Source organism: Heliangelus exortis, chromosome 18, assembly GCF_036169615.1.
Source record: "Heliangelus exortis chromosome 18, bHelExo1.hap1, whole genome shotgun sequence".
Taxonomy (NCBI): domain Eukaryota; kingdom Metazoa; phylum Chordata; class Aves; order Apodiformes; family Trochilidae; genus Heliangelus; species Heliangelus exortis.
In genome coordinates, this window is record NC_092439.1 from 8,097,465 (window position 1) to 8,117,989 (window position 20,525).

The following is a 20,525-nucleotide window of genomic DNA, read 5'->3' on the forward strand; positions in this document are numbered from 1 at the left end:
GGTTGAGTAAGAAAACTTTTCCCAGAGCTTCATCTCTCTAGCCATGCTAACTGCTTACATATGACTCTACTGACAATGAATAAAATGTACAGAAATTCTTATCTCTCTGGGATTTATTATTAAAACGGGAGACCACTGGTTTGAACTGGGGAATCAAATGAAGCAGAGCAAGTGTACTAGTCATTTAGGGGTTAAGCTAATTTATTAGTGCCCTTGCTGTTTCTTGCATCAGCCTCGATGCATCTACTCTTCAAATTCTGAAAAGAACACCGACCTTTAATCTGTGGTATTAGTTCCTTTGACAAAATGGAAGATTATGTCTTTTTCCCACAAGCCTTCATGCAAGCTTAGCCAGCTTCCATCTGGTCTGGCTAATTAAATGTAAGTTAACATTAAGTTAAGAGCCAGCTCCAGCCCACAGACCTTCTACTCTGCAACTGCAGATTAATTAATTGGCAAAACTATTTGAGTATTTAATTCTGATTTTTGATTACATCTATTTTCTTCACTCTCTCATGAAAACAGGGAAATGTTTTAGAAGACATATTTGCATAATTTCAGCTCAGAAACAAAAAACATCATGACATGTTAACAAGATTCTGAGCAGCTATAAAATTGTCAGGTTTTTTAGTTCTGTATTTGACATATTAATAAAGTACCATTGTAACAGTGTGAAGGATCTGCCTATTATGCACAAGATCTGGAATCACTGGAGCTGTACACTTTTAAGCTGGCTGTGACCCACAAACCAGCCCTATATGTACTAGAACTAGAGCCAGTTGTTGTATGCCTTATTCAGTCAAAACTTTCTTTGACCTTAATGGGCATTCTGTCTGAATGAGAACAAAGGGATTAGATCTAGTATGGGGTGTTACTAATTGTAATCATGCCCACAGTTAACTTTTGAGAAAATTCATTTGGAAAACTGAAAATACAGAGAATCTACTAAGTCAAAATGGTTCTTTTCACTATTTTATTTTTAATAATAACTCTACATAGGTCTTGTACCTAAACTGTTTTGCTGTGTTTACCATTAGATGCCAAAAAGGAAAACTATAAGCTCCAAGACTTATTTTAAAAGCAATATGGCAAAGTTAGGTTTATTAATTTGTTTTAACACCTGACAGTACTTTGAAAAATATTAAGTAAAACCAGCTTAAACTTCTTAACTAAATCCTCCTTCTTTGCAACAGAGGCAAAGATCACATTAAGAAATGCTATTTCTTCATATATTTATCTAATATAATGACTGCTGCAACACTATGTAAAGGAAATTTCTTCCTAGCTCCCATAAACAAAAAAAATTAAACACCAAATGTTAAAAAAAACACCAAACAGTTAGGATTTCAGTTTCATATAAAAATCTAAACTGTATCAAGACATGCAACAGAATGCTAAAAAAAAGAACAAAACTGACTGGAAAAAAGAGCTACCTAAAGGAGAAAACCTAAACACTCAAATTAGGAGACGAGTACATCAACTCAATTCACCCTTTTCTGCCTCAGTTGCCCCAAGCAGATGGTACAGAAAGAACAACCATTTCTCCCCGTCTGTACTAACTCAAAAATTCTCAGGTGTTTAAAACTGCTCAAATTAAGAAGTTCCACATACGGGCAGAAAATCAACAGCTATGATTACGATGGAAATAGAAACAGACAAGTAATACATTTCTAAAAGACTGAAAACAAAAAGGCTGTTGTTAACAGAGTGCAAGAGCAACAGACACAAAGCATTTTTTATTGTTTGGTTGTAGTATGGGATTTTCTTATCAACTTATTCTGTTCTCTTCCCTACCCATTAACTTTTAATGACCTGCTTGATAAAAGCCTTTCTCATGGACCTCTGAAGCTCTGTTTTATCCTCTGCCTAGCTTACTTCACATTTCTGCTCTCACTGTTCACAGCTGTTTTATCTGTAAGCTTACCCTGGGAATGCTGTTCTGCACAGAGTTGTGAACTTTCACTCAGACAAAGGCAACTTAGCTCAAAACATCTGATAAAATCCACTGGGGTAACGCCTTCAAAAATTAAACACAAGAAGCAAAATGCAATCTGAATTTACCAGCCCTCCCTACTCTAAGGGCTGGTCACAGTCTTTTTTTTAGAGACCCGCTAAGATTCAGTTCATATTCAAAACACCAGACCTGCAATACAACGAAATGCTAAGCTCCTATCTCACACACTTCTGGCTGATTCCTGTGAACGAATTTCTGGCATTTAATTCACTCGCTCCGGTTTTCCTCGTCAACTGGAGCCACCTTGTGCCCTGTAGAGCATCTGCACCCTGCTGTCTGCTTACGAAAATACTTATTTATAAAGCATACTGGCATTCTGTGCATGACACAACCACTAAAAAATATTTATTCGAATTCTGTATAAATTGTCTTATTTATACTATTTCAAGTCATTTAAACATCAACAAAATAATAAAGATGCAAAGCAAATGGATGAGTTGGTTTTTTTTTTCAGTCTGACCCACTGCTTCAATGAGTTTTTAGAAGTATGCATGACACTAGGTCACTTTGAAGAGTCATGGTATGAGGAACACCACCATTGTTTTCCAGTTTCTCTGTTGTTACAATTGAGAATCATAACAAAGCCATGACTAGAATTCAAGACCATGAGGTGCTTGGCTGCATTTTTATTTTGGGGTAGAACAGTAAGGCATTATCCTCTAAAATAATGAATTTGAGTGCCCAGCACATGGTCTTAAAATGTTTGTAAGTGCTAGAGTTCAGATCTGGCAACTAGCCATAGAATTCAAAACCAATTCAAAACATCCACGAAACTCGAGTCTTTTTTTTTTTTTTTTTTTCTGTCTCATTATAAAACAGGGATAACATTAAATAGCACCAAATACATCAGGACATACTTCCAAAGGGTATAGGGGCAAATTCTGACTAAGGGTCAAATCTACCATATTCATGTTCTTTTATTCTAACAGGATTGTATCAAATGTGCTGAGTGGATTAAGAATACTGAGCCAATGCATAGTTCCTCTCCTTCTCAAAGCAAGGATAATTTTCTTTATTCCCAGAGAGGGGAAACATAGATGTGATCACACTTTCTAGTAAAACTAATACACGTAATTTAAACACACACACGAGAGTTGATATTTCTTCTTAAGCCTGACAGTACAGGCCACAGAAAAAAAAAAAAAAAACACCTCAAATCCCTGAACTACAAAGTTACAACAAAAACTGTTCTAGCCTTTTACCATTCTTCTTCATGCATTCTGACAAGTTAGGCATATCATCTTTTGAATCCTGTACTGCAATACATTATCCTGCATTTACTCTGAACACTCTGACATTATCATTATCTTCTTTTGTGCCCGACAGCAACTACAGCTCCTATAATGCCATTATTGTAATTAAGAACAATCTGAACCATTGACAGCATTGCCTCGTTTGCTCTTGAATCTCCTGTGCACTACAGTTCTTCTAAACTAATATTTCACTATTAATAGTTTAGTTAGTTAAAAGAAAAAAAATTATTAGGCCTCAGTCTTACTTGATGGTTGAAGAAGAACCTTGTTATAAAAAAATAAATGAAAGGCTGTACACTGACAAACTGTCACGCTTTTCTTTACACACATTCACATCCTGCCAACCCATTCAGACGGTTACCCAGGTGAGGAAGCTCATTTTGGCTTGCTTCAAAAGGACCACCTGTACAGATACAAAAGAAAACATCTTTCTCTTCTCTCACTAAATGTACCCAAAGTACTTCTCTGTCTAAACTCTCCCTTTCATTAATCCAGCTCACAGTTGGATAAGTAGGGCACAGCAATTTAGACATTCTTGTCTTGGAAATTCTGACCTTAACACCTACCCTTGCTGCTCACATGCTCCCCAGGTTGCCTGTACCCCTGTCCATCTGTCTGCAAAGCATGATGCCCACTTGTTTGCTGAGCCAAGAAGCTGGTCCACCATAGCCCTGTGACTGCTTAAAACCCAAGTCTTGGACTGGAATTTCAGAGAAACAATCAACCATGAGCTGAAGAAGTGCAGGTACAACTGGCAGGACAGCAGGGACACAATAGCACGCACCTCTTAGAAACTAAGACCAGAAAGCCCATGACCAGGCCATGAGAAGCAACTTACATCTTGCCTCTGCAGTAAATGAGAATCTAGAAAATTGTGTTCTAACACAAACCAGCAGTCATTTCCTGCACACTATCTGAAAAGAGCTATGTCGAAGTTTAGCTTCTGAACATCACTGCTAGCATGGAACTTGTAGACATGAATACAGGAAAGCACTATATGAAGAAGACTACAGAAATTTGTCTAGTGGAAACAGCTGGTGTCCCAAAAGGATAATACAGAAAAACATGTATGAAAAAAATATTATTTTGCTTCTCCATCCTTTTTCTAGTATACTTAATAAGAAGTGAAGAGGCATGAAAAGACTAAAAGAAAAGCAGCATCACTAACTCATCACAAATGTGTTCTCTTTAATTTTGTCTAACATCTGCATATATGATAAGAATGTTTTATAGCAATTATTTCACAGGGACTAGTAAAAAAATAATAGCCGGATATTTGGGAGGCTGTAGAGCCTCGTTTCTTAACCCTGCAATTCCTTAATATTTTGAGTAAAATCATCACTTGGTTGAACAGTGGCACAGTCAAGAGCCAGGTGCAGGATTAGGGTGAACAGATGGTGGGTAATCTTCCTAATACTGTTCTGCCAGTAAAACTCACTCTTGACCAGTCACATCCCTGGTTTTCTTTTTTTTTTTCTGGCCCTTGGTTTTCTCCAGCCTGAGCACAGGTTGTTAAGGAATAGTGGCATGTTAAGCTAAGGATTCACATTAGGCTGCTGATCTGCTTTTACTTTTGGTCCAAGACATCTTTTGTTTGTATTTCAGTGTAGTCACCAAAGGGAATTAACTCACTTGTGCACTCAACACATGCATACACACCCAATCCCAAGAGGAACAAGGGTATTAAAACCAAGTAATGTTGTCTATTAATACATATTAGGACAACTAACAGAAAATGTATGACAATGCATATGAAAGCAAGGCTCTGAATGGCTTGGTACTCAGTGCTCCAAGTACAACTACACACACAAAGAAGCAGAGGAACTACAAGGTCCTAGAGAAGGCACATGGAATCACAGAATGTTAGGGGGCAGAAGGGATCTTGAAAGATCATCAAGTCCAACCCCCCTGCCAGGACAGGATCACCTAGTGTAGTTCACACAGGCATACACAGAGCAAGCTAAACCTTCAGCCCCAGTCCTGCATTTGGAAGTGTTGCAAGTGAAATTGTGAAGAACTGCAAAATACACTCCCTTCCAGCTCATCTTCTCACACATAATGGCATCAGCTGCTCCCAGCACAACACTGACTGTACCAAGTGCAGGGTTAATTGCCCTCTGAAGGGTTCTCTCTTTTCTGGTTATGGTTGCAGTTTAGTTAAGAAAAGAGCCTACCATTATGGATGCAAGTCAACAACACATTACATTTTATTACGAACTGGTTTGGGGATGAGGGTAAAAACAGCAGATGAGAAACCAAAAGTATTTATATTTATATTATACTCCTCAGTATTTATATTTATATTTCATGTATCTGTATTATACTCCTCAACCACTGCTTTCCTAGAGCTTCACTTGGCAAAGAACTGTGTCCCTACAAATGCTGATTTCACCTTCAGTGACATCACCATTTTGCTGAAAAGGACTGCAGAATTTTGTGGATTAAGTTAGTAGGAAGCACTTAATCTCAGATACAGTGAAGTAACAAAAGAACTGGACTGTCCTTATCTTAATCTCGGTAAGAAAGGCAGAGAACACAGAATCAAAATATTCCATCTGCAGGGAGGGCATGGTTTACTAGTTGTGGAAGCCATTAAAGACAGAAAAGGAAAAGCATGATATATCCCAGAGATCCTGTCCAAGGCAGATTCACAGAAGCAAAGACTTGCACTTACAGAAAACTGCCTTTATACTGAGGGGCTTCTGAAGATATAGAACTCCACAAGCAATAACCAAACACAGCAAGGCCTTTTCACTTTGACAGTCTTGCTTTCTTGGTCTCTCTCCTTCAAGGAAGATTCCTTAAATGCTAAGGGAAACATTGGAGTTCTAAAATTATGGAATGGATTCTCTTGACAGCATGCTCACTTTTCTGAGGGTGTAAATGAGAACTTCATATTTACTTCTCTTCACCTGGTTATATACACCTTCATGTTGAAGAGTGGATGCCTGTTTTTATGAGTCTGATATCAGGGATACATATTTTAAATCTGAATATGTAAAGAAAAGTAACATTGAAATAAAGGTTCATCAGTCTGTGTGGGCCTCTAGCTGTTTTTTCATTTTTTCCATGGCTCTGCCCTGTAATTTGGAAGCACTGGAGGCTCTTCAACGACTTTTTCACTGCTGATTTTACGTCACCACTTTAATCTTTTTTACCTTTCATCTAAGTAATTACTATACATCTAGCCAAATACAGTGGATACTGAGAAGAACTGACAGAGTATGCTGTCACTAATTTGGTTAAAACAAGTACTTTTTTCGAACAAGTTTGGGATTATCTGTGACTTCTGAGACTCAGAAATGCATTCACAGGTAATACTTTCCTATTTTTCTATTTAAAAAAAAACAACCTCTTGAAATAAAAACTGAAGAGAAACTATATCAGACAAAATTCCCAATGAGACCACAAGACCTAGAGAAACTGAAATGCTGGAAGTAATGTTAAAATGCAGATTACAGGAGGAAAAAGGACAGAAAAATATGCAAGATATAATACAGACTAAGAATTCCAGGTTGCAAATTATTGCACGCAGAGGCTCTTAGCACTGTTTGTGAAAGTACAGTGCCTAACACAGTAAGATCTGGCCCTCAATTTAGCCACATATAAAAAATAATTAATGCTTAACAGTGTCTTACAGATAACAGATAACAGCACCAATTACTTTCTGCTCAGTGCAAAGAGCAGTGCTTGTGGAGAGAGGAGGCAGAAAGGCAAGAGAGAGGCAGCCACAAGAACTACCAAAGGCTGCAGCAGTTTCACCTGCACAAACCCAGCACAGCACAGCTTCTCAGATGACAGCTTCAAGCATGATGGAGCTGCCATTCACATACACACAGGAGAGTTTCATCTGGAGAGCTACAGCCACCCCAGCACAAGCAACAGCTGGGTATTGTCTATGCTGATAGGGAAGTGGTTCAAAGGCCTTTAACCTTACTTCCTACCTTTCAACAGTCAGAGCAGCAAGGGCCCCCAGGTATCCCCTGACAATCTGTATTCAAAGGATGGAAACAAAAACTCAGTGGTCTCCTCTTGAGTAGTTTGTCTTCCTTTCATACTTTGTAGATAGGTTTAGAAAACTCACAGCAATGAAATTACAACAAGCCAACCAGGGGAGTCCTCTCTCTGTTTTTCTTTTTACTTTCCACATTCCTACCAGTTAACAGAAGTATTTTATCAACTTAACAGAACTTGCTCCAAGGCAATAATTGTTACAATAGTGCTGCTAATAGGTCGTGTCCAGCATCAGCTATGCAGCTGTCAATGACGGGCCTGTGGTATTACACCAGGGACATGGAAAAGCCTAACAGTATATAGGGCAAAGGTTACATGCACATTTCAGTTGCTATGCACTAAGGTTGGAGGTAAAGCACATTATGTCAAACATCAAAAATGGCTGTTCAGCTGTTCTAATGGCACAAGAAGGCCAATGGTTTATGCAGTAAAAGTCAGAAATTCTAAAGCACTGATACTGATGTTGAACAAGACAGCTCAGATCAGCACAAGCTTACCTCAGTGTGAAGAGCTGAACTGGAGATGCTAAGCACTAGTGTTTTAGCCTTGAGTAGCAACTAAAACAGGTAACAGAAATCAATCACTAATGGAACTTACTGTGAACCTACCTCATTAACATACTAAAATACCCTCCTCCTTAGGCTGGAAGGACTCCAGCCCATCCAAGCGTGCAATAGTGAAAAGTGCAAGTGCTACCACTTTAAGTGAAAGCAAAGAACTAGTTGACCTATAATATACATAAATAATGCCAGTATACTTAGAGATAAGGCAATTTTGCATTTTTTGGTATATAAAATAAAACCTGTGTTAGCAGAAGGTGTGCTAGTTTTGTGGATTTACCACTTAGAACCCCCTTTTTGTGCAGAAATGGAATAGAGCAAGTTCTGGACTCTTGCGTTTGACTGGATTATTGCACACTGGGGGGACAACAATATAAGAGTGATGATACAGCCTTCCCCATGCCATTTCCTTTTCACAGAAAGTACTACATGTCATCCTCAAAGCAGCAGCATGAAATTAGTATTCAGTGGCCTTTGTCATTGTTTGCACTACCTATTAGGTACCACATCTATCAGTTCTTCTTTCAGCTTCATCTGCATTTTAAATACACCACCAGGTGAGGACAACAGAACAGAAAAAGCCTGCAGAGCAGGTCTAGAATCTCTCACCTGAGAAAGAGAAGCAAACCAAAAGTCTGCTGACACACAAAAAATCAGTCCTTTGCACCAGAGTGCATTGATCTACTTAAAAAGAAGTCGCAGAAGCAGGTCCAAGTAAAATAATTCAATTATGTCAACTGAAATTCAGCATAATATTTTCTGTATACCAAGAAACACATTTACTGCCTAGTAAAATGCCCACAGCCAGACCAAGGCATAATCTCTCATTCTATACAGCATTTAATCATGTATTCTAGAAAGACAAAAAATTTATTAAAACAGCTGAAAAACTCTCATCAGCCTTACTCTTAATTTGTATTTTTAGTTTGTACTAATTTCATACTATCCTGTGAAAAGCACAATAGCAACAAAGTAAAGATTAAGAAACTGAAGGTAATTATCAAGAATTAGCAGAATCTACAATATTTTAAATTGTGAGCATATTCTTCACTGTACTGAGAATGCAGCCTAGTGTGACCTCAAATACCAAAATTAAATCAAAACAAGTCATACAGTAGAAAAAGAAATACCATAAGTGGAAGCTAGAAGAAAATTAACTCTTTCTCCTATCCATCAACATCAAATAAACTAGGCAGAAGAACAGTCAAATTACTGAAATTGATGTCTCATCAATCAGAAAATCAACTGAGCTCATACAATGATCAGTAATTGCTCTCTACCAAATTCATGAGTCCGAGCTGTTTCCCATCTGCTCCTATGCAATTTAAGCAATTCTGAACTTTGCTCTCCATTCCCAAACGTGTCACAAATGTGTTAGCATGTCAGGGGCCAATTCTTATGATTTTCCACTAAGGTAAGCTATTAGGAGGAGTGAAATTTCTGTGCCTATAATTGCCAGGCCAGAAAAATTCAAGGACAAACAGGCATGACCTTACTGAACCTCCTACCATGGAAATTTTGCAAGATAACACAAAACACACCTCTATATTTTTTTTAAGAAAGATGTTATTCTTTTCTCTCCTTGCACTTGTATTAAGATATCCTTAGTACACAATGCAGACTACTGTAAGACTACTATAAGGATTTGCTAATACAATGAGTTCCATTTTAACTCCAGCTAAATAAGGACTGGAATCTACCAGTAGCATACATGGGGTGCCTAAGTCTTTGAATGCTTTTCAGGAATGAAAGGGATGGAATCTCACTATGAACTACAAATAATTTTTGCATATGACAATTTGGTCATAAACAGGTCATGAAATGGTCTAGTATTATCTTACAATTTTCTCTTTAGATAAAAAGCATTAGATAAAAATTATAATTAATTCCAAACTTATTTAATAATTTGTAATTTTTGTTACCTTTACAGAAATAAAACACTATTTAAAGATGCAGCTGCTCATGCTCTCACAGGAAAGACTAAATTGCAATGTGAATTACACCAATGGCAATGAGATACTGCAAATGAACACCAGGCTAAGATTCGACATGACAGATGATGACACAAGCAAATTTGATCTCCAAATTCAGATCTTCTGAAATGCTGTAATTAAATATTAGAGAATATATTTTCCAGACTAACATGTCTTAAGGTATGATTAATCCCTGCTTATATCACATGTGAAATCTCAAGTAACAATATCTCAGGTTACTCTGTTTTTTACAACAATCTGTACTGTGATATTAGAGAACTGACTTGTCTAGAATATTCTCATCTCTTAGATGGGCAGAGTACAGACCATTGCCAAGATCTTCGAAGACTACAAGAAAAGGCTCACTATAGATTTTTATGTACATTCATACATACAAATTAACGTTATGATAGAAAATCCCTTTTACATGGTATTATAAACTACTTTTCTTACAAAAAAATCATCAAAATGCCTATTGATGGCATGAATGCAAAAACCATATACATTTAATCATATATCATCTGCAAGTTAACAAAATACATAACAGAGATAGTACAAAAATGTCATTAGTGTACTACCTATAACAGATAAAAAGATTTTTGCATTATTAAAAACCATTAATTCTTAGCCCTTGCAGTAAAATACCAAAATAAATCAGCAAGTTTCTGTTCTCTGTCTTAACAGCAGAACTTATACCAACCTAAAGATAGAAAAATTTTCAAGTGCCCCTTACTTATCAGAAGTGCACCAAGTCCCTCTGATTTTCCTGACCTACTGCTACAATGTAAGATCCAAGTATGCTCTGGACCATGCACACCTTGAGCACGGTCTGGCTTGACACAGAGGGTCATGCAGCAAAGGTGCATAATAGGGGTGCATGTGCAGCAGCTCCAGGGTAGCCCCTGAGGGTGAGCACATTGGAAAAAAAGCCACAGTAGCTCTGGCCAGGTCTATAACCCAGCTGATCAGAAGACTGGGATGACACAGGCATCTTATGCATAGTCTAAATTAATCTAAATGAAGAATACTTACTCTACTGCCCATACATGGAAGTGGAATAAGGAGAATTTTTGCCTCATGAAGAAATACTGACACAGGTGAAATACAGAGCATGGATTTACACTACTAAACTATTAAAATCACAAACCACAAGATTAGGTAGATAAAAGGGGAAACTAATAACCTATTAATTTCTGAATTATTTCTGAAGAGTTACTTTTTGTTGTAGTTAGAGACCTTACTTGATTAGTGATCAACACTCACAAAAAAATGAGGTAGAAATCTGTATCAGACTAATTGTACTAGCAAATACATCCTAATGTTCCACAAAAAATATGAAGTGTAAAGATGCCATCCAAGATTGCTTCATTCTAGTTTCCAAAAATTGAAGGTAGTACATGGCCTGTAGAAAAAATATTCATTTTCAAATGCCTATGACTTGTACTTGAACATTTTCAAATACATTATGTGGGTTGACAGTTGAATAACCACGTGCACTCCTATGACAGGGACCTGTCTCTGTAGGAAACCTGCCACTAGACAGGTCAACTTAAGAAGAAAAAAATAAATCAAAGAACAATAGTCTAGATGAATAAGCAATCTGACTTCTTACATAAAGTTCCTAGCTAGACTTCAAACACACCTGGAGCCCTACAATCTCTGTCAGCACAACTTAAAATGGAACACATGTTACAGCCTGCAAGAAACAAGGGGACTCATTGATACTTTGCAAACCCATATTTTTTTCCAGTGGAGGAAAGATTAAGAAGCATGAAGAAGACAGGCTTCACAGTAAGGATTTACCACCTCTGAAGACATCTGAATCTGCTAAAAACAAACAAAAATGGAAGACAGCACAGTATCAGTCTCACCACTATATATGCTTCCACTAAATAAATCTAATAGATACAAAAGTAAGAAGGATGTTAGGGTGAATTTAATAAAATACTTTTTCTTCCATCCAAATAACACACTCCTCTTAAAGTTAAAAAAAAATCTACAAGCCACTGTTACTTTTAAATAGCTTTTGGGAAACACAAAGGGAAACACTAATGCTGTTACAAAAATTTAAAAGAGTAAATATAAAATGATGAAATAATGAAATGGCAGGGGAAGGTTTTAGTGAAATTTAATACAGAAAGAAGTAATGAGAAGAAATATGACTTCACAGAATTCATCCTTTTGTAAGACTACAAGGCTGTGGACAAAAGTAACTGCTGCTTCTAACAGGTTGCTGGAGATCTGTGACAACAGTATCTGTCACCTAGAAAAACAGCATCAGTAATACTGGACATACTAAATCTACTACAAATTGGCTAAATTAAGGATCTCTTACCATACCTACAATGCAGACTCATCACAGGAAATGGCTGCTAGTTCAACACTACTAATATTCATTAATACCCTACGAGAATTATGTAACAAACTGGGTAAAAAGTTTGCCACCATTCACTCCTTCACCAGCTTCTAGGCCACCTGCAATGACCAGAAAAGCCAGCTAACACGAGCACAATTGTGCAACATCAGTTTTATTTGAAAAGCAAGAGCATGCATCTCAGAAAGATGATAGTTCTGGAGTGAGGGCTGTACTCCCCAAACCTATGTAATCCTTTTCTGCAGCACTGGTACTAAGCAGAAGTACTGTGCTTGGTTTTATTACCCACATACACACCAGATGCCTGAGGGTAATACCCTTCTTCACACTTGGAAGCACCTAACATCGCTTGAAAAACTGTTCTTTAGTGACTGTTACTTTTACTCTATTTGCATAGTATTTAAACTAATATCAGCTGTGAAAATGATGGGTGAGTGAGGTTAAATTCCAATTCTCTGCCTCATGGGATTTTAAATAGGCTGATTCAGTAGGGGGTGGATGTTAATTCACATGTATGGACAAAGAACGACACTGTTGTACATGCTTGGTGCTCTTCCAAGGTCCACTGTCATAAGGCAAAGGTTTTTTCCTCAGTACAAGAACAATCAGGTTAAGTTTTAAGCCTCTTGAGAACCATTACACCAGTTGTGTGCATTACGCTGGTTTCTCAGAGCAATGTTATCAGACCATGCTGTACACCGATGCAGAGCGATACATTATAAATCCAGCAGGATGTAAGCATCCAGCTTTGGTTTTTCACCACAAGTTCAAAGCAGGCACTCCTGACAGGCGGCGAGGCGTGCAGCGCCCGCAACCCGGCCCCAGGCCTTGCCCAGCTGCGCGGAGCTGTGAGGAGCTCGGGCCCACAGGCCCCGCAGGCCGCCGCGGCCATCGCCCGCCAGAACCCTTCGCCTACTGGGAGCAAACATTCCTTCTTCAGCCCGGGCACCCCAGTCCGTCCTGCCCTGCCCCTCTCACGCTGTCCCGCGGTACGAGCTCAGCACCGCCCCGCACCGCGGAGCGGGGCACACCCCACCGGGCCCGAGGTGCTTGGCACCCCCCGGGCCGCGGTGCGCCGGACTCGCTTCGTCCATAGCGCACAACCCGCCCCGGCGCAGGGGCCCTTAGAAGCGGCGAAGGTGGGAGGGAGGGTGGGTGCGTGGGTGGGTGGCTCCCGGCCGGCGCCCGCCCGCGCTCTCGCGTTTCCCCGCCGCGACGCGTTGGCACCCGGGAGTGGCACCGGCGGAGAGGCGCCACGGCCCCCGCCCGGTCCCGGCGAAGCTGCGGGGAGAAGGCTGCGTGCTCCTCCCTCACTGCTCGCCAGCCCACCCCACCCCGCACGTCCTTCCCCAGTCAGCCCCTTCCTCCCGCTCCCCGGAGCCTTTTCCTTTTCCCCCTGTCTCCTCCTCCCCCGCACCCCACCATTTTAAGGTAACTCCCAGGAAACGTGCAAACCTGTAATTTTTACCTTCTTTGGCTTTTTTCCTCCTCGCCAACGTGCCGCCGAGCTTGCCCAGGAAGGAGTCATCTTTCTTTCTCGACGGCGGAGATTTAGGGGTGGGGGACTTGGGGGAAGAAGGGGACTTCTGAGGGGAGGTTGCCATGATGGCCCAGCCGGTGCCCGGGGATGAAGGAGACGGGTCCGAGGCCCCGATGCCGTGGGAGGCTGCTCCCGGCTCTGAACGGAAGCGGAATTATTTCAAGCATTTGAGGCAGCTCCTGCTTCTCTCTCCCGGCTCTCCCGCTCATTCCCTCCCTCCCGCCCGCCCTCCCGCCCGCTCGGCGCCCGTCAGGGAGGGCCCGCGCCCCGCGCGCGACTCCCGCCGCCGGCCCCTTCCTGAGCCCCGCGGCCGCCCAACGCCCACCCCCCGGCCCGAGGCCCCCTCCTCAGGCGCCGGCTGCGCCTACCTGACTCTGCCAGGGGCTTCAGCCGTTGGGCCGGAGGTCCTCGTTTTGCCTTCCCACAAGGTATGGTGCCTTAGGCTCAGGAAAAGGGTTTTTCACGCACCCCCGGGAAGGAGAAAGCCCAACAGCCAGCAGGAGCCGGGATGGGCCTTGAGGAGGGCTGCAGACCCGGAGTGAAGATGACAGCTTTTTGGGTGGCCAGCGTTACACTGAGGCACAGACAGTGTGCCTGTGGTCCGTCCACCTTTGCACTACCTTGCAGTAGAGCCAGTCTCCAACTCAAGCTGGCTGGTCAAACCCAACAAGGTAGGTGGTTAACGGGTGCCAAAAGTTAAACGCAGGTATGGACAGGCGGGACCAGGGCTCAGACAGCTCAGTTAATCACTAACTGTTCTTAGGTGAGGGCTCTGAAAGGATGAGGAGGTCGCATCTGCAGACAGATGTTTCTACACCCTGTGGACAGCACCAATAGAGAGGAACTAATGAAGTGATCAAGTGTCACTAAATAGTTTTGTGCAAGTTAAAGTTCAAGCTTACTCAAACATTTCAGCCTTGAGCACCTTTTGCAAAGCATCTCTTCTGCCTGTAGGTTTCCACATCTATTGTCAGAGGCAGCAGGCATCAGCATATTTACTTCTACCAACTGTTGTAGTCAGACCAGTGCAAAAGCCAGTGGGAAGAAAGATGATTTGGCATGATAGATTGCCTATACTGATCCTGCTTTGATTTTCAGATGAGTAGCTTAAGAGAGAACTATCTTTAAAACAGATAATTTGCTGTAAATGGTTCAGGAGGCACCCAGGACTGGAACAGCATTAATGTCATCTGGATACACTACTTTCACTTACCACTTAATCACTCGATTAACAGTTCAGGCAAAAAGCCACACACACTTCATGCAAATATCTACCCATCCATTAGGCATAAGTGAAATGAAATTATCATGAGGATATTTCTAAATCAGCTAATAATTGTTGTGTTTTTACAAGCCAGTAACATTGGTTAGCTGATGAGGTATAGCTTATTTTTTGCATGTAGTTAGTATATGCCCTGGAGAAAACTTTATTCATCCATATTGCCATCAGTTAAAAGCAGGAATGAGCCTGGGCTGTTAACACCATCTCTCCTTTGCTGTTTGCTCTCTGGCTTGTAGCACTGATTATGTCTCAGTGCTGTTATCTCTAGAATAGTCTAAATTTCACACATTATTCTGTTTTTACAGAAGTGCTACTCACACTGTATTGCTTAAGAGATGAACAGTTTTGAACAATTTTTAAGAACATAATAAAAGAATATTTCCTTCAAAAGAGGACAAACACACACCACCAAAGCTTTTTAACATATGTGTGAATCTGTGGCATTTACAAACAGAGCAATGACCCAAATAAATCTCCATTTGGACCCTAATGACTATACATAGATGTCAATGCAGGATTTGTGGACACAGCATTAAGAGACAGTATTTTGGCAAGCAGACGTGTGCTTGCCTTTGTACCACTACATTTGTGTTAGAGACAGAGAGAACAAGCCAGGTACTTCTCTAAGAGGTGCTGGATTGTACAGTACACAAAAGTCAGAATTCACCATGCATTTGCCAAGGATCACACAAAGTAGCTGAAAAGAGTCAGAATCTGTCCTGTTTCTCTACATTCAGCATATATAAATTAATGACAAATGCATTATTTAATAGGCTCATGAGCTAAGAATGTTTCACATCACAAGGAGAAACAAAATTTTAAATTAAATCTAATGTGTTTTAAATCAACTTTATCAGATCTGGAAATACAAATACTGTGTGCTTTAAGTAATGATGCTAAAGGGACAGACAAGTTTACTAGAATTTTGGGGTTTGGGTTTTTTTTTATGGGTTTCTTTCAGAATCTTATTTGCAGTTCTTTGGGTATAGCATTATGGCAGTGTTTTTCAACTGATGATGTTCCTCTTTGAGGGTAGCTAGAGCTTTTTTTCTCCCCCTGTATCTTAAATTTAGAACTACATGCACTAATTTTTTTCTTTTTGATCTGGGAACATATATGGACATATGACAACAGGCCTTATAGATACACACAAGGTCTAAATTATGACAGATACAGGAATGTTGATTTTAAATGCCTCAATCTTATTTATTCAGTATTTTTAACACAAATACTAATTCAGTGGGGATTTTTCTCCAGCTAGGTTTTTGCTTTGCTTTATATTTGATAAATCAATATTTTCACAACCACACTTCATAACATGGTAATCAGCAGGCTGCCATTAGACTGGCCCTGCTGTATCTGCCATATAGAAATCTGGAGCAGACCAAAGAGCTCTCACCATGCTCCCTGTCAGTACCTTGTTCTTGCAGATGAGCCAGCCAGTAGCTCAAATTAATTGTATCCTGATCACGTATAAGCTTTTGCCAGGCAATAAAAGAAGGCTAAGTCTACATACTAAAATAATTCTTGTTCACCTGCATATCTGTCCATACACACCTGTTTTTTATTTCTTTTACTATGGGACTAAGAATGATCGTGAACAGTCTTGCTTCCCAAATTTGGTAGGAGAGAGGGTACATAATATACTGACCATGGATTAGGCTGGTAGGAAGAGCACTGCAGCAGCCAAGCTGATTAAAGCTGTGCAATAAATATTAATGTGGAGTTTTCTCCCAATGTTTTCCTCCTAGTTCTACCTCTGCTCTAGCCTTTTGGCCATTTCGTCTTTTAAAGAGTGAAAGCAGAATTTTCAAAAATATTTATCAACCTAGTGCTGTTGCTGTGATTGCCTACAGTAACACCCTTCACTGACTTTTGGAAGTACAGAAGTGTACAGAACTAGACAAAAGTCCACCCTCTTTATTTTTCTAATTATTTACATAACCAATAAACCCAGCAGGCTGGTAACTCCTGTGCAGTCCTGAGAACTGGTATTATCAAAGGAGTCACCACCAAGCCTTTGAAGCACACAAGATGGAAGGGAAAGGACATGACAGTAGAAGAAAAATCTCAGTTCAAATATGCCAAAAATTACCTTGACTTCTGAAGAGAGGCAGTAGTCCATCTGCTCTTTCAAGAGGAGAGGGCTATCAATCAGTTCAGAGACACTGAGCAGTAGACAGCATTGCAGGCATTAACATAAACGCAAATCTTGCGTCACCTCAAGCAGCACATTGTCTTGCACTGTAAGGCTCTCCACTGGTAGAAAGCAACAAAACAAGATGACCTGATAGAGGTAGAGTTAGCAGAATTTTAAAATGAGCAGTTAAAGTTTTGATCGCCAATTCTTCATGGTCCATGCAGTGACACTTTTCCTTCGAGTTTAAAATGAGCTGTTAAAATTTGTGTCTTGTGCCTAAGGAAATCAGGTGGTGAGTTCCTATGTAAGAATGTGAAGAAATTGTTGATCTTACGAAGTTTTCAACTTCTTGTGGTAACGTAGAATGCCATCTGGCTTCAAGGTATCCTTATTCCTAAACTGTAAAATGAATCTATGAACTGCAAGATGATGTGACTTACTTACCAGTATAAGAAATAAGAAATTGATATAATTTTTTACCTATAAATCTTTTCTAGACACACACTATCACACTGTAGATATTGGTGGATAGAAATTGCCATGGAAATGATTTGGGGACTTCAGAGAGTGAGATAAAATTTTATTTTTTCAAATAGAAAGTTTCTCACATATAGTCCATTTAGCCATACTCAATACATTCCAGCACATATTATACCCAAAAATGACAGTTCCAAATGAACAAATCTAAGTGAGTCAGTTTACAGATTGAGCAGCAAGAAGACTCATAACCAAACCAAATACATTTCTAACACAAGTTCAAATTAAATTGACCTGTGAACAGTGCATATAGCTTCTTTTTCACACCCACCCTTTCTCTACTCTCATGTTACACAAAGATCTGCTTTAAATGACTTGAGTTTATTATTTTTCTAAATCGCTTGCACAGTTCATTTTTAAATTTTTAAAATATTTGTTGCTGCCCTGCCTGCTCTTACTTTGTGTCAATCTTAAGTAACAGAGTTTAAAAAAAAAAAACCAAAACAAAAAAAACCCCAACCCTATATGCAGTGTTTTAAGGGTATCCCTTTGAGTTATGGTAACTGAGAACATTGTTTAAAAATCTTCATTCATGTTTTATTACTAATTATTTTCCAAGCAGATACAGCTATCTACTCTACAATGCACAACTTCACCTACACATAGCTGTCAGAAATACATATTTATCAATCAAAACCAGAGACAACATCCAAATTGTAACCACACTCTTGTCCTCTGTAAACAGTCAAATAAATAAATAAATATTGCAGAACAATAGTATATTCCTTACACCAGTGTATTATTAATCTGTGGTCAAAAGTAAAATCTTGCTTTTATCTTTAGAAAGGCTATTTTAAATTTCTTACAATAGAGCAAAAAGTTAAGGTAATTCATACATAATTGTGACAAGATCCAGTGTGTCTGTTTACAAGTACTTACCAAGAGGTTTTTTATTTTAAAGCTTTTGTAACAGGAATGCTTCTAGCTTTGGCTGTACCATAGGCAACTGCTGCAAATTAGCACCATTCATGAAATATTGAGAACATCATATCTTCTCAGAGCATGAGGTAAAATGATATTAAAATAGAAACACTCTTTCAGGTTCTCCTTGTTTTTCAGTTTGAAAATCTAGTGCATCATACATACAGTTGAGAATACTACCAATCCTAAACTTCAAAATTAGCTTAGATTTAAGAAAGTATTTAAACTGCACCAAATACTAAGGAGAATTTCTGTATAACTGCTTTGCCAATATCTACAAATGTATACACAAAAAAGATAGGATATAGCTCCTCTGAGCAAAAAATATACATATATTCTTAAGCAGCAATGCAAGTGTAGTTTAAGTATACCTACTATATTTTCTACCAAATGTTGATATTACAAACTCAATATTTTTAGTCCTTTTAAGGAATTATTCTCTGGGAGACCTTTAACTGCTACACCACTCACCACACCCTGTAGGACTATTTGCAATGTAATTTTTTAAATAATTGTAAAGCCAACCCTCTAAATACTAATTGGGCCTGGATTACTATTTTTAAATAATAATAAGCATATTTTAAAGACTTTAACCTATGACATACAAAAGTTCTTCTGAGCATGTAACAGTTTTAAGGATAGTCACCCCTTTGAAAATTGCTTAACGTTTTAGAAAATGTAAATGCTTTAACTTTTTGTTCAAAAATACACTGTGCACTAAAACCAAGAAATACCTGGAAAATTAGTTTGTATTGTTGCATTTACAGTAGTTTTAATGAGTGCTTATATGTAGTTATTAGTCAAAGGACACTTGCTCCACCAGCAATAAAAAATAACCTTATTTTTATATGAGGTTCTTGCTTTCTGACCTTTAAATAGTTCTCCAGGGCTTGGCTACACCAAATATTAACAAAGCCATGTACAGATTCAGACAAACAGATGGAAACTAATGCCATCTCAAAAATACTAAATGATGTCACCATGTTTACTCAGAAACTCTAGTCTCAGCATTAAAATAAAATTCCAGGAAAACAGCAGAGCTCTGATTTCCTTTTCACAGCCCCTGATGCTCATCAGACAGATGAATTCAGTCCTACTCTGTATTACTGTGATCCTCTAAGATGACAGTGAAATGACTCACTTCAGCAGGGTCAAAAGAACTGCTTGAGAGTTTTTGGTAACAAAATTCCATGTTTCCTAAAAAACTGATTTTAAATTTGAATTCCCTCAATTTTCAGAAGACTGTACCTCCAGGCTTAGGAATATTGCTGGAATCATGTTTATTAGGATGTGGCTGTTTAAGTCCTGCTCAGCCGATAGCCTCTAGATAATATAACGCTTTCAAAGTGCTCGTCTTCTTCTTTTTCTTTCACTCTCTGCTCTTCTAATGTAGACACGAGTTTGTCCCTTTGTTCAACCACTTTCATCATCTCAGCAAAAATTTCATCCTCCTCATTCAGCTCCGTCTCATCTTTAAGGCTGTCTAAAAGATCACAAAAGAAGAGGTTAAAATCCAGATGACTCTGTTGTTACACTTTGCATTTTAACTGTTGGTGTATAGCTTGAATTAATATTATAATCAATGACCAATGAAGTCAATAGCAATTAATCTTATTCATGTTACAGATCAGGGGAAATTTCTGCTGCATTTTGGCCATTTGATGTTGATGATAAAAGCTTCTAAAGCCTGTGGTGTGTCTTTTAGCAAAACTTAGACTGTAAGTGGTAGGAAGAGCACTACTATATTTATGACCACATTTAAGCTGCAGTTTAAACTTAGTTTAGACAAAGTAGAAAGCCCAGATTAAAATGTAGAACCTGTAAAACATTGAAAGTGTTTTTCAGAAAAAATACTGAAAACCGCTCACACTTGCAATCCACTAGCTTAGAACACAACAGATTATCTTATGTATTCTG

The 20,525-nt window shown here is 39.1% G+C and overlaps 2 protein-coding genes across 11 annotated transcripts in view; both read right to left on the reverse strand.

Annotated features, from left to right (window-relative positions):
• PARVA (parvin alpha) overlaps positions 1 to 13,792 on the reverse strand; it is a 62,394-nt gene extending 48,602 nt beyond the window's left edge. The window contains exon 1 of the mRNA XM_071762304.1: positions 13,657 to 13,792. Coding sequence (XP_071618405.1) covers positions 13,657 to 13,792 — 136 coding nt within the window. The remainder of the gene's footprint in view (positions 1 to 13,656) is intronic.
• A 3,921-nt stretch (positions 13,793 to 17,713) lies between these two features.
• The window catches only part of MICAL2 (microtubule associated monooxygenase, calponin and LIM domain containing 2), a 106,947-nt gene continuing 104,135 nt past the window's right edge, over positions 17,714 to 20,525 (reverse strand). For all 10 annotated transcript variants that reach the window (XM_071762271.1, XM_071762272.1, XM_071762273.1 and 7 more), the window contains one exon: positions 17,714 to 20,091. In XM_071762271.1, coding sequence (XP_071618372.1) covers positions 19,907 to 20,091 — 185 coding nt within the window. In that variant the 3' untranslated portion in view covers positions 17,714 to 19,906. The remainder of the gene's footprint in view (positions 20,092 to 20,525) is intronic.